The 14,269-nt window shown below is 25.1% G+C and overlaps 1 protein-coding gene and 1 non-coding gene across 4 annotated transcripts; one reads left to right on the forward strand and one right to left on the reverse strand.

Moving 5' to 3' along the window:
• The first annotated feature begins 950 nt into the window (after nucleotides 1–950).
• Nucleotides 951–1,022, forward strand: Trnam-cau. Its single transcript has one exon. It is a non-coding gene; the product is annotated as a tRNA-Met (tRNA).
• A 6,255-nt stretch (nucleotides 1,023–7,277) lies between these two features.
• Nucleotides 7,278–14,213, reverse strand: LOC112690528 (RING finger protein unkempt). 3 transcript variants are annotated; one of them, XM_025564562.1, is made up of 14 exons: nucleotides 13,956–14,213; nucleotides 13,616–13,825; nucleotides 11,227–11,413; nucleotides 11,072–11,168; nucleotides 10,875–11,004; nucleotides 10,572–10,774; nucleotides 10,359–10,507; nucleotides 10,166–10,297; nucleotides 9,953–10,106; nucleotides 9,778–9,885; nucleotides 8,568–8,824; nucleotides 8,338–8,496; nucleotides 8,124–8,285; nucleotides 7,278–7,603 (listed from the first exon to the last, which is right to left on the reverse strand). In XM_025564562.1, exons 1-14 carry the CDS (start codon nucleotides 14,006–14,008, stop codon nucleotides 7,424–7,426), a joined length of 2,181 nt encoding a protein of 726 aa, XP_025420347.1. In that variant the 5' UTR covers nucleotides 14,009–14,213; the 3' UTR covers nucleotides 7,278–7,423. The 3 variants fall into 3 exon arrangements, with proteins under 3 accessions (XP_025420347.1, XP_025420348.1, XP_025420346.1); XM_025564563.1 differs by having other exon boundaries at nucleotides 7,279–7,603; nucleotides 10,395–10,507; nucleotides 10,869–11,004; nucleotides 13,956–14,212; XM_025564561.1 differs by having other exon boundaries at nucleotides 7,279–7,603; nucleotides 10,869–11,004; nucleotides 13,956–14,212.
• Between the last annotated feature and the right edge of the window lie 56 nt (nucleotides 14,214–14,269).

Here is a 14,269-nt window from a genome sequence, read left to right on the forward strand (position 1 = left end):
AATTTTTCTAAAAAATAAATCATTTTATAATATTTTAAAAAATATATATAAGGTATGAATTAATAATCATATTACTTTATTAAAATAATAAATTAAGAGTTATTTACAACCACATTTTATAAATTCATGTTATCTATCTTTGTACCTTCGTAGCAAAACATTTATGACTTTTGAACCTTTTTTCTATTCGGTAAGGATCGATACCAGGTTGTAGTATCCGAATGATAAAAAAAACATAATTATTTTTGAAAAAGTGGTTCATTAGACAAATATTTTGTGTTTTAAATGTATTATTATAAAAATGAAATTAAAAATTTAAAAATAAAAAAATAATAGGTATCTAGATAAGTACGTATTATGTATACAATATTATGATAACCAAATTTGAATATTCATAATTTAGTTACCATAACATATGTTTAAAATATTTTTTTAAAAAAAAATCAGTTATAGTACTTTGTAACTAATTTACTACCATTTCTATCGTACCAGACGAAATCCAATTTATTGTTATAGGCAGTACTCGACTTGGCAAAATTAAAGAAGAGGGACTCTATTTACTTTAAAAAAAAGAACGTCCCCAAAACTGGCTGAACGTTATGACAATAGCGTAATAATGGTAGGGGACGCTAAAATTTCTGAAAATTATTTGGGGTACTCCGTCCCCCTGCGCCCCCCTCAAGTCGAGCACTGGTTACAGGTGAATAAAAAAAATAATTTTTATTTAAAAATTACTGAACGTGAGATACAAACCAAACCAACCGAATGGTAATTGTTTATCTGGAGTATCGTAATAAATGTATTTTCCAGTACATCTATTTCGATTGCACCAATTTATTTTCTACTATTTTATTAAATTTATGAATCAAATATTATTATCAATTATTTATTTTAAAATGTTAAATTAGTAAAAAGCTTAAATTACATTATATAATTCGCCAAGATCATGTAGCAGAGTGGCGCAGTGGAAGCGTGCTGGGCCCATAACCCAGAGGTCCGTGGATCGAAACCACGCTCTGCTAAGGAATTTTTTTAAATTTTTTTGACCAAGAAAATTAAAAGTGAATAAATAGTGATTCTTAGAGTACGAATTGTTTTTTTTACAATAGGTAATTGCATTTTATTTAAATTCTTCAAAAATCCTCCCTTAAATTGTATTATGATATCACACACATACATTGCTTATGGCTAATTATTTTCTAATTGCTTTCACTTATATTAAAGACTTCATGTATGTTTTAAAATCTATTTAAGAAGTATAATATAAATAATCATAATTTTCATGACTAAATACGTTTATCATATTTTAAAATACTATTAATAAAGAGAGAAACAACAACTTTATTTATAAAATTTAACTAATAATTTATTTATTATTAATATATTTCTGACTATAGGTTTGGTCTAGGTTAGGCCTGACATGTCATTAACGTGTTGTAGACCGGTGAATTGCAGCCCGGGAAATGTATTCATTTTGTGCCAGCAGTATGGGCAGCATCTTATCTAAAATACCATAATATCGATAGTTCAAACGAAAAATATTAATGTTAATATGACAAAACATTTTATGCTAATATATCGGTTCAGAAAATATCGATATATCGATAATCGAAAAAAAAAAATTATAATATTTATTGTTCTTTTTTTATTTGTCACTACTAGAGCTCGGAAGCTGATTTGCATTGTTTTTTAAGTTCTTAGATGATTTCCTAGCTGGAAATTGTTTTCGATAGCATGTGACTTAACTTCAAATAACTTACTTTATATTGCATTTTCTAACTCTTTTTTTTAAAGTTTGTAAACACCTAGTGAAAAATCGAAACCAATTATTCTCTACGAAGGCTACAAATTTCAAAGTTTAGGACTTACGAAAATGTATAACCCAAATACAGATGAAAGTTACCTATTATTTAAATTTTTTTTTTGGTTTGCCATTTTTATATTCTGACAATACTATTCATTGTTTCACGGATGACTTCATACTCGCGCATCACTACCGTGCGTGAGTCCCGCGAATCTGATTCATGATGAGTCGTGACTCACCTAGATAAAGGGCAAGCCGTCAGTATCCTCGAGGCAGCCATGGCAAATGTTTCCACTGTGAGTCCTATGGTACCACCTCGTGCGGCTGCAGCATTTGCCTTTATTGCAGCCCATATTTTAAAAAAGAATTGCAAGTTGGCAAAAACGTCTACGCCGTTGGTGGATGAGAAAAATATTTCGCCAGCGATTTCAATACGGTAACAGGCTCATGAGGAGTATACAAGTCGAATAAAAATGTTATCATCTTCGCCTTCAATACTGAAACTGGGAGTTGTAAACTTGTTCCAATTTCTCGCCAGGCATCCTCTCGCTTGTTTTTATTGTGATACGCCTTTTCTCGCGAATTCCACAAAACAGAATATTTTTTATGTTTCAATCAATTGAATACATTTAATTTGATCCATTTTGATGATGCGCACAGACAAATAATTAAAACGTTTACACGGAGCGAATCGCCTTTGACGCGCACCTCGGGACCGACGGCTCGCGAGTCGTGATTCGCGTTCTACAGCCGTCTACACGTCACTAGGATTAATGCGCGACTCGCGCAGTCTAAACGAACCTTTAAAACTCGTACTTAATTTAGGGATTGGGCTGCAACTCACCAACACCGATATTTTTTATACATTGATTCACGAATGATCAGTGATATGGAACAAAACTATTGATGACCATAAATATGATGTGATGTGTATAAAATGCACCATGTTTCTCCATTTCGGCTAGAATTTAATGTATCCAAAATCTATTCCTTTTTTGTTCATATTTAAGTATCTTTTTTAATCTTTTTTTCTTATTACTTATGAATCAAGACACACGTATACAACATGGCACACAAAAACCATTACTAACCCATACCAATCTGTTATTCTGTGTTATATATAAGCTTAAAACGATTTTTCTACAGCACAGCGCGGTTAATATGCCGTGACATGAACAATGGACCTTATTCTGTGATATAATCATTATTTTAAATATACCTAAATATTTATATACTACAAAAGATCAGTAGCAGCTCGTAGTAAATATTCTAGGAAAACTTTAATCATTTCATATTAACTCCATACAACAACAAACAAAAAAAAAAAAAAACAATTTTAGTGAAAAGTTAATTATATTTCTTCTTCTGGCTTTATCTATTCTACAAAAGTTTTTGCCGTCATCGCAACTTCACGCCACTTAATTATATTTAATACCTAATTTAATATTTATATAGTCAATATTTTTAACTCGCAGATAAACGCAGATAACGGCGTACAGCGACTAATTACGGTGCAATGGCACGGAAATAATTTTCGGGAACCCAGTTTCAATAGGGTACATAATACGCGGTTTATTCTCCCTGGCCAACTCCGTCATTACTTGTTAATTGTTACGGCTGGCGTCAGATTCACTGAAACGGCGACCGTCATCAAAATGACTAAAATAGTATTTCCGTCAAAATAACTACGAGTATATATATGTTTTAGATTTTTATGGTCTTCAATTTATAATAACAAAGATAATGATATAACATATTTTCAATTCAAATAAAAAAAAATCGGAAACTTGCTCTGCTGTAGAGTAGGTCATTATAATGGATTTAAATGCAATTATAGGTATCATTGTATACGAAAAACGATTCTGAACGGAGATGATTGTCAGTCAAAACTCTAGGATATATTACGAGTATTATATGAGTTGCATAATTCGGACTTTTTTTTATTGATATTTCAAAATAAAATGCTTTGAAAAATTGAAAATTTCAATTATTTATCAATAGATTAAAAAAATTCTAAATATTTTGATAATTGAATCGTGTATAGATATTGCTAATTTAAACATTTAGTGAAAATAGAAAGTATTTTAATTGATTCGTTTTTGTGTTACAACAAATCAAAAAAATCCATTTTGTCAAAAACCGGTTATACATAATAATTAGCGTTTTTCCGTTACTTTTTTAGGGTTTTTCCTGACGCTTTTTAAAACTATTAACATTTTTTTACTTTTGACCCACCTAAGTATCAACTAGATTCACTTTCCTTTCAGAAACGGTGCTGAAGTAAAATATTGAAGCACCATAATTGCTCTAAAAGATGATGACACCAAGAAAAAAATAAAATAAATAAAAAATCATACATCATTGTAAAATCAATACATTTATCATCTGTTCAGAATCTAAAAATATTTCTATACATTTTTATTTTTAAATAGTTATTCTTTACAAGTAGCTGTTTTTTTCAGGGGAGACAGAATTAGTCTCCTCTGACGAGCCGCACCTGTAAAAGATTCTATGAATATATTAAAAAAAAAAAATGTACCTATATAGTTTTTAGCATAGATTATTTTAACTCGCTGACCGCGTAAGTACATAACTGGATCATCAACATATCTTATTTAAATGAGTAAATTACATTTTTAAAAAAATTATAGATAATACATAATGAAAAAAATGTATATTTTATTTTAATTTAGCATTATTATTTGACTCAAATTACCATACAGTTGTTTCATAAAAGAACAATAATTTTTTCTGGAACTTGTTTATTATTTTTTTAAACTTCTGGACTCTAATAGAAATTATTTGCCAAACCCTAGTTTATTATACAGATGGTTCCAAAAATATTGATAAATATCAAGTATGCGGCATGACAAGATACATTTAATACATGGTATATTAACAATAAAAAATAAATCATAAAATATAAAATAGAATAAAAAGCAATCATAGTAAATATATTAAATCTTTGATTATATTACTAATTTATATAAAAAAATGTCTTTCAAATTTAAAGATAAAAAAAAATGTAGTGTTTAAATCTCAAATTGCTTAGGAGATTTCAGCACAAGGAATAAATATTATTCTTTGAAAATAAGTATGTATGGTCACTACAAATGACAGAATGTTTCTATATTTTTGTAAAAACATGACAAGGATACATGCAAAAAAATAATTTTGAACAGAAATAGAGAAAAATATATAAGTATATAAATTACAACACGTAGGTCATACATTTATAATGGTAGAAATGGAATATGTAGTTATGATTAAAAATCTTGTTCAAAATGAATTCTTAAAATATTAGACTTATTGATATACACAATTAAAAATGCTTTAAGTTACGACTAATGAAATGGAGTCTTTATAACTTGTAGCTACTACTAATGTATACAAAAAAACTGAATTCACAAATTTGTACACATTAATAAGTATGCTGTACATTTATTAAATTTTCATTATAGAATTTCATAGCAACTAATATATATGAAAGTCCACATTACTGCTCAATACTTTATATTTTAATAACTACCCAAGTAAAAACCATTCAATCTAAAATAAATAAAACTGACTTATAAACATTCAGGTACAAATAAAATAAACACTCAAAACTCTCACAAAAATAACTTTACATTATACAAAATATTAATACTTTCGTAGTTATCGAGTCCATGTGGATGTATACTCGTGACAATATTAATTAAAAATATAATACTGATTTTTATTACATCAAAATAGACATTATTAAACTTGGGATTCACAACAAAATATACCTGTTAAACTTCCATAATCTAGTTATTCATTCAACATGCCATGAAAATCTACAATCAAGATATTAATTTATAAGCCAATTGTTTTTTATTATATTTTCAAAAAAATAATTAAAATTTCCGAACATAAACTTATTGGTTCATATAATTTAGACAATTCTGAAACAAAATTTAACCATGTTTAATAAGTTTTTTCATACCAACATATTAAATACCATACACGCTATACACACACATTTATTTGGTAGGCCTAGTAAAAAACTATTACAGAATTTGTTAAAATTTAAAACACATCAGACTACAACTTAATACTACAAGACCATGATATTTAATCTTAAAACTACAAAAAAAAAAATATATAATAGACATAAATAGGAATTTAATATAATTACCAAAGAAATAATTTAAATAAATATAGGTCATTTTTGCATATACTTAATTTTTTATAGTAAAATTAAAGTAAAAAGCATAAAATAATAAATTTCAATAGTTGATTTTAGGAGAATATAAATTATTTTCAAAATTTGATAAATAACTCTATCACATTCAAAATAGATAAAACAATAAAATAATTTAAACCAATATATAACTTGAACAAATTTAAATTTCAAAACTATAAAAGTCCTGTCATATAATAAATAAAATCTGTAAAAAGAACTTCAGAAATATTAAGTATCACTTTCTGTTAAAAAAAACTTTCTTCTTTGAATTTTAAAATAAAAATATAAATGATTGATCAAATTCACTCATATAAATAAATAATACATTTATCATAATGTTAAGATAAGATTTTTCTCTAATTCTAAGTATAAATTTATTAGGTATACTTCATTAGATTTGAAAAATAATTTTAAGCAACATGTTTTATAAAGACTTGAGTTTAAATGATAAATTGTGTTAAAAGAATTAAATATATTTTTACATTAAATAATGTAAAATCTTATTATATGTGTGTAATTTTTAAAAAAAAATATTTAAATTATAAAATATATTTTTTTCTGTATAATTGGGTGAATATTTTTCAATTGTTTTCTCATTCATGGGTATTTATTATAATCTTTAGAAAAATGAAAGTACTTTACTCTACAAGAAGAAAAATAATTGTTTAATTATTATAATTATGAATTATAGTCAAGCAATAATTAAATAAATAAACCTATTATTGGTGAAAATAACTACACAGTACACTGGTTTCAAAATAAAGTAAGAAAAAATAGTTAATATTGTTAAGCAATTTCAATGTCAATTATTAAGAATATAAGAAACATTTCAATCAAAATATAATATTTAACAACTTACATTATATGTTAACAATTACAAATTTAGCATATACCTAATTACAAACAATTTTGGTGTCAGATAAAAACTAATAGAAATTATTATTATAATAACAACTTCTACACCACATTATTAATATTTTTAAATACATGAAGTTCAAATGTTTGGAATATAAAACAAATTGTTTCATATTTAATATGAACATTTTTTAAAAAGTTAATTATTAATTAATAATAATTTTTCTTGGAACTGATGAATTTAATATTTTATAAATGGTAAAATATTACAGTATAAAAAAGAAATAAAAGGGAAAAATAAATCTAAAGAAAATTTAAAGTATAAATTCTATATAAAAGGCATATACTAATATTGTAAAATGTTAATATATAACACTACATTATTAGTAGTCATTGTAATAATTATTACAATAATTATGAAACTCTAATTCTCATTGATTGTTGCATTTTTTCTTACTAACTTGTATCATAGTTTATATTATTTATTAATTTTAATTATTATGTTATTATAATCATAATGATTAGGTTTTGATTGCTTAAAATATATCATTTATAATTTATGCCTGTGCTGTAGATGTATTAGTATGAGATAATATAGGAGTCGAGCAATAAGGACAATCTTTTATCGTATCCACACATTGATTACACAAAACAAAGTGATTACAAGGTCCCAATGTCACACTTCTGTTTTGCTCTTCGCATAACATGCATTTGGTAGCTGTTTGTAAGTACAAAACCTAAATAAAATATTAATTATTATTCATCAATAATATTTATATTATATTAAAAGTTAAAATATTAAAATATAATAAAATTATAATGACAACTTGAACTAATGTTAAAGATACTTTGGTATTTAAGCAGTGCAGACAATAAAATGAAATATAAAATCCAGAATGTAGGAAAATAGCACATAAATATATAAAACATAATATTTCACTTTAAATTTTAAACACTCTATCAAAAAAAGTTCAACATTGCCTTAGTTCTGTTCTAGGAGAACATGAAGAATAAAAATCAATGTGAACAGCAAAAACTGAATTCAAGCTGAAAAAATTGCTACAGTAAAATTTTGAACTAAAATAGTTTGAAAGATTTATATATAAATAATAAACTTGAATCACTGTCAAAATAGTAATCCATAAAAAAAGTAGTCATTAGAGATCTATAACAAAACTAACAAAATGTAATAAATATAAATGTGAGTTATTTTTATTTCTGTTGTTTTTATATATTTTTAAAATAACGTATATTTACCTTTTCAATTTCTTCTAAATCATTTCTCATTTGACTTTGTAATGATTTTAGAACAGATAATGATAAATTTCTAATTTCTGAAACCCTACGTAATCCATGCAGATAAGGTGAACCTTGTAATAAATCTACTTCTTGTTGTAATGATTTTGCTTGATTAATAGCCTTTAAAAATTTAAATTAATACCCTTTACTATTTCTGATTTTTAATATTTACTTCATCTCTTTGTTGCTCAGCAATTTTTAACTTAGTATTTAAATCTTCAGTCTCTCTCTGCCATGCTTCATAAGTGCACCTAACCTGTGACATTCGTTCAGATTCCCAAGATACTAATTTTGATCTACAGTTTAATAATTCTTCTTGTAATCTTTGAACCTACAATGCCATAAAAATGTTTATTAATTAATTGGTTGTATAGATGGGAAAAAAAAATACAATTTTAATACTTCATTTGAATTTGAAGGACTAATTGGAAATGTATTAGCGGTCCCGGGAGATCCAATACCAAATAAACCAGTTGAGCCATAATTGTTACCAGTAACAATATTTAAATGACCTAAACCATCTTGTTGGTTATACCTAGATTTTTGTATCATATTATTTTGCATATGTTTTAATGGAGAAGAAATTGTAGGTGAAAAATGACCAATACTATTATGGCGTGTAAGAGGAATATTTACTGGAGCTGAACTTCCTAAAATATCTGAAAATATTTATACATTTATACATTTATTTTTTTCAAACAGATGAATTATCATTAAAAACAATGTACTTATAAAATATAATTTAACTGATAAAACATTATGTCGATTTATCATTACGAATATAAACTACAAAATTTTTTATTTTTAATAAAAAAAAAAAGAGTATATAATATTTTATATATTCTAGAAAATATCAAAAATACTAATATACAAATCAAAGGTGGTTTTTCTACACAACGGTCTGTCTATATACTGAGAAACCTCAATAACTTGAATCGGTTAAGAGCAAAAAAAAAAAAAAAATTACAATTTTCAAAAATATATTCTACAGTAGAATTAATATGTAAATAATAAAGAAAATATTAAATAAAGTAGGACTATTTTTGGAAGAAATTACATATTTTTGATTATATTTTTATACGTTTACGAATATATTAATTTACTACCTATAAAATATCTAATGCTCAGGCAAGAATAGTTAAAAGCAATATCAATTCCATATTATCATCAATATCAGACTCCTGCCCTCTTAATTTGTTAGGCAGTTAGATACATTTATTATCACTTAGTATAGTTATTTATGAACATACTCTATTTATACATACACTTAAAATATTATTTCAGTAATTTTTGGTAATGCATGTCTAATAACTTGAGTTAAAAGCCAAAATTAAATTTATATGACTCATTAAGAAATTCAAATTAACGGAAAAATGTGTCATTCATATCATACATTGAAATGCAGGGATTAAGGTATTCCTTTGAGATATCAAAAATTTGACTTATAGAAGTTTCAATTTGAGATTCCACTGTATAGCCCTGGGTCAATTAGATATAAGATTTTTACACAACTATATTATGAGTAATCCTTTAGATAAACATTAACTGAACACACATAAATTTATATATAAATAGTAAATAAATATCTAAATAATTTAAATATAATATTTACCAGATGCTTGTAAACTTGATGATAAAGGATTATTTAATATTGGAGATTCATTTTCTTGATCAACAGAAAAATTTAAATTATCTTCCATAACTAAATCATCTAAATTGCCTAAGAAATTAATAATACAAAATTAATTTTAATTATACACACTAAGATTAAATAAGTTTAAAAATACCATTCATATTAGTAGTTGGCTGATAAGATGAAAAATGATTCATATATGATGAATTACTATTACCATTAGATACAACAGGTCCAAATATAGAACTATGTCTTCTTTGAGGTTCAACATTAGGTAACAGTGATTGAGAATCAAATGAATTTAAAAGCTAAAATTTAATAAACATGTAGTACTCAACATTAAAAAAAAGTTAAATTGAAAAGTTACAGCTTGTATGGTATCTTCATGGGCTATTTGAAACTGTTGTACATTAAATTCAGATCTAGACAAATGAGCACCAGGAGCTTTATTAGGAGAGCCAATACTTGAAGTACATTCTGAAAGATCACCACTTCCATTCTGTAAACAAAACACACCGTTCAATTATGAGCGAGTGTTTAAAAATTTAAAAATTACTAACCGATGAACTATTTTTGTCACTATCTAATTTTTTTACCGGAGATCTTATGCATTCATTTCCTATAGAAGGCAAAGCATTAGATAATATATCTGCTAAATCTGTTGAAGAATCTAATCCAGCAGCTGATTCACGTGCAATAATCATTTCCTCTGAATAACAAAGTTTATTATTTCAATAAACAAATTATATATAATTGATGTTATGTATACTTACGGTCAATATGTGCAAAAGCACAAAAAACTCCCCTAGGACAATAACCAGCTTGTTGTACATCATTACATTTAGTCGATTTATAAATTTCTGGATGAAATTGTTGTTCGGTTCTAGTATGGCAATAAGCACATGAGTCACCACTCTCACAATTACTTGGTTCACCCCATTCATCTCCATGTTTTACACTAGGACAAGGAGTAGATCTGAAATAAAACAATAATCAAATATTTATATATATATATAAATTGATTCACTATTATAAATAATTTATAATTCATCACAAAAATAAAGATCAACCTATACTTGTATTTTCTTGGATTTCTTCTTTTATCTCTACTATTATGATATTGAGGACATGCATATCCTTGTCGACAAAGCCGTGGAGGACGTTGACACTGATCAGTTTTATAATTTGATAAAACATAGTTAGTATCTATAAATTATACAAAATATTTTATCAATCACAAAATAGTTATAGTTAAATAATAAACAAGTCCTACCCTGCCATTTAGGATCTTCATTCATTAAATTTTTTTCTTTATCTAATACATTAGGTCCATCTAAATCTATATTTTCATCTTCATCATTTTCAGTTACCTAATACAAGTTAAAGTATTAATAATAAATATGCTAAGAAATTTAAAGAATCAAATACCTTTTGCTCATTAATATCATATACAGGAGGTCTTAAATCATGATTTCCATGAGCAAAAGCACAGTGTGGCCCATTTTTTGTGCAAAATCCCCTACTGTCGGTATCATGAACACACATACATGTTTTATAATACCGCAAATGGTAACGTCTTTCTGTATCACCAGCAGTTCGGTGTAAATATTGACACCTTTTATATAAAATTAAATAAATATTTATTTGTAATAATAAAAATAAGTAATTTAATTGAATAGAGCAATTCAAAATTATAGAAAATAATAGACATATCTTACATGTTAATTAAGTCATAATTTTGGATTAACCAAAGATAAATTAAGCTACACAAAATTAACAATTAATTGGATAATGGATTTCAGTAAACAAAAACAAGTATTGTTTATTATCATAATACATTTAAAAGCAATAAAAAAAATCATTGAATTTTAAAAAATTAATATAAGGGGTATGTAATTAACTTTATTTTTAGTGCAGGATAAAATAATAATTTTAACTAAAGATGTTTAAAATGTATGTGATAAAGTATGAGTACATTTTACACTTAAAAATACTTTTTTTTTTCATTTCAAATATAAAATTAGTGTAATATACAAGGAAAACGAATAAATTAATTTACAATAAAAAAATTGATAATTTTTTTAAAAAGCTACTAACAATTTTCAAAAAAATGTCTTGAAAAGTTAATGGTTGTTTTTTGGTGGTAAAAAGCAAATTTAATAATTTATAAAATATTTTAAAACAATGGAAAGTAAATAAATCAAAATCAAAATTTGCTTAGCTGATTTAACAAATTTAACACTACAACATTTTTATACTAAATAATTTAAATTATTAGGAATAATTAAAAAGGCAGGGAATTTTAAGTGTTTCTACTTCATATAAATATATTCTATGGACAACAATTATTGATTATTTTCAAATTAATAACTCCTTCAAAATATATTTGTATGTAACCTAACCTAACTACATACACTTTAAAGAATCTTAACTTTTAAAATGTTAATTAGTACTTAATATATTAACATGATAGTATTAAAAAAATTATCATTGTTTGATACTTCAGAAATTTTAAAGAAATTAATTATTCAAGTTAATTACCAGATTTGTAAAATTTATCTTTATAGTATAGAGTGTCTCACTATGTTTTGCAGATTTCTTTATCAGCAGTTAATAATGAATTTTTTTTTTCAATTGTATTTTATGTTAGGGTAACACATAACTATTTATAAAATGTTCACTCCTTAGTCATTTCAAAAAATAACTTTCCAGTTGTTTTCATTATAAAAATTTCAATTGTCATATTGTATATTATTCTAAACATTTTTATGTAACATATGTAAATATCTGTAAATAGCTATTACATTGGGCCTTAGATTACTAGAATAGTTAAAGTCCAATATGATTAACTAAAATATTTTCATATCTCTTCTTTAGAAATTAAAATGGCTATAATTAGGGAAATATTCATCAAATATTTATGTTAAAGTTTTTAGAATAATATCTTTTACAATGTGACTATATTAATATTATATTAATATATATATTAATTATTATTATGTGTATAATAAGAACTAGAAAGTCATTTTTTAAGTAATTAAACTAAAAAAGATAGTAGTTATATAAATGTAACCCTAACAAAAAATACAATTAAAAAATTAAAAACTAAAAAAAAATATCAATACTAACTACCAATAAAAAAATTGGTAAAACATGATGAGTCCCTCTGTATATAAATAACTATAATACAAATAATATAAATAAAAGTTACATTTTATTAAATATATTTAATATTTACAATTATACATATAATAAAAACTAACAAAATATGTCTATATAACTTAAATGGACACTGTACTTCATAATGTTGTTTAATTACTTTAAATAATTAAGACATTTTTAAAGATAAAAAATAATTAGTGTTGCAAATGTTTGATGGGCTAGTAATGGATACAAAAACCTAGGTTTTAATCACATTAAAGTTATGTATTCCATAGGATAAATCAATTTTATTTTTAAGTACATAAATAAAAATAATTTATAGACTTTATAAATATATATATATAATTATTAAGAATAATTTAATCTTCTTTTAATTGGTATTATCATTAGAAAGGGTAAAATGCAATATAGCAATATCTATCAAAATAAACTATAAAATATAAATGTTAAAACACAAGTAACTTCATAAATTTAAGGATTTAACTTCCAGGATTTTAATTATTTCAAAAACCATAAATATTTATGAACTAATTGGTTTCATGGTTTAAAAATATTTCATTATCTTTATTAAATGCTATCAGATACCTACACAGTTATAAAACTTATTTAACTGAAAAGATAAAATTAATTTAAAAGTCTTAGTATAACTACTTACTCATCTCCCTTAGTACAGACCCCAGTGGTCTCATCATATTGTGTACAATAATCATCTGCACTATAATTAAATGTGCCGTCTCTTTTTCTAACTGGCCTGCGGCGTCGCTGATTCATAAAATGCCAATTAAAACATGTGTATGGTCTATGTTGTGTACATTTATGTTGTAAAAACAATGGGCACTGTTCAACACGGAATTCTTTTAAATATCTGTAATAATACAATAATTTCAACAGATATCCATCAACATTGTTTAACGAAAATTGCCATGTATATGACGGTAATCAATAATCGGCGAAAATGAAAAATAATACAGATAATGCACAAAATCAAGTCTTACGAATAATGATTTGGTTTTTCCATTTGGGCAGGAATCTTAGATTCTGACGGCATTTTGATTGCACTCTGTTTGCAACCTCAGATATTAAAAAAATGTAAATATCACTTGATGCACCGCATCAACAGCGGTAACTAGATATAATTTTGGCAAATTAAATTCGTTTCGGGATACATTCATATAATTGTTTAACTCATGATGCAAGAAGAAATATGTACCAAGCAAATTTGTTTTTTTTTTTTTTTTTTGGCGACTTATGTTATTGTTTTACACTTTCCAAAATATTGATCACATGACTAAACCACGGTAACATATGT

Source organism: Sipha flava, unplaced genomic scaffold (assembly GCF_003268045.1).
Source record: "Sipha flava isolate LNK unplaced genomic scaffold, YSA_version1 50_pilon_pilon, whole genome shotgun sequence".
NCBI lineage: Eukaryota > Metazoa > Arthropoda > Insecta > Hemiptera > Aphididae > Sipha > Sipha flava.

Bases quoted from the DNA above. Each gene is read 5' to 3' on its own strand.
- LOC112690528 (XM_025564561.1), bottom strand. From the start codon at position 14,008: ATGCCGTCAGAATCTAAGATTCCTGCCCAAATGGAAAAACCAAATCAT. The intron at 11,005-11,071 runs GTAGGACTTGTT...TATAATTTATAG, and splicing joins TGAAGATCCTAAATGGCAGG to ATACTAACTATGTTTTATCA. The intron at 10,775-10,868 runs GTTGATCTTTAT...GTTTTATTTCAG, and splicing joins CCAAGAAAATACAAGTATAG to ATCTACTCCTTGTCCTAGTG.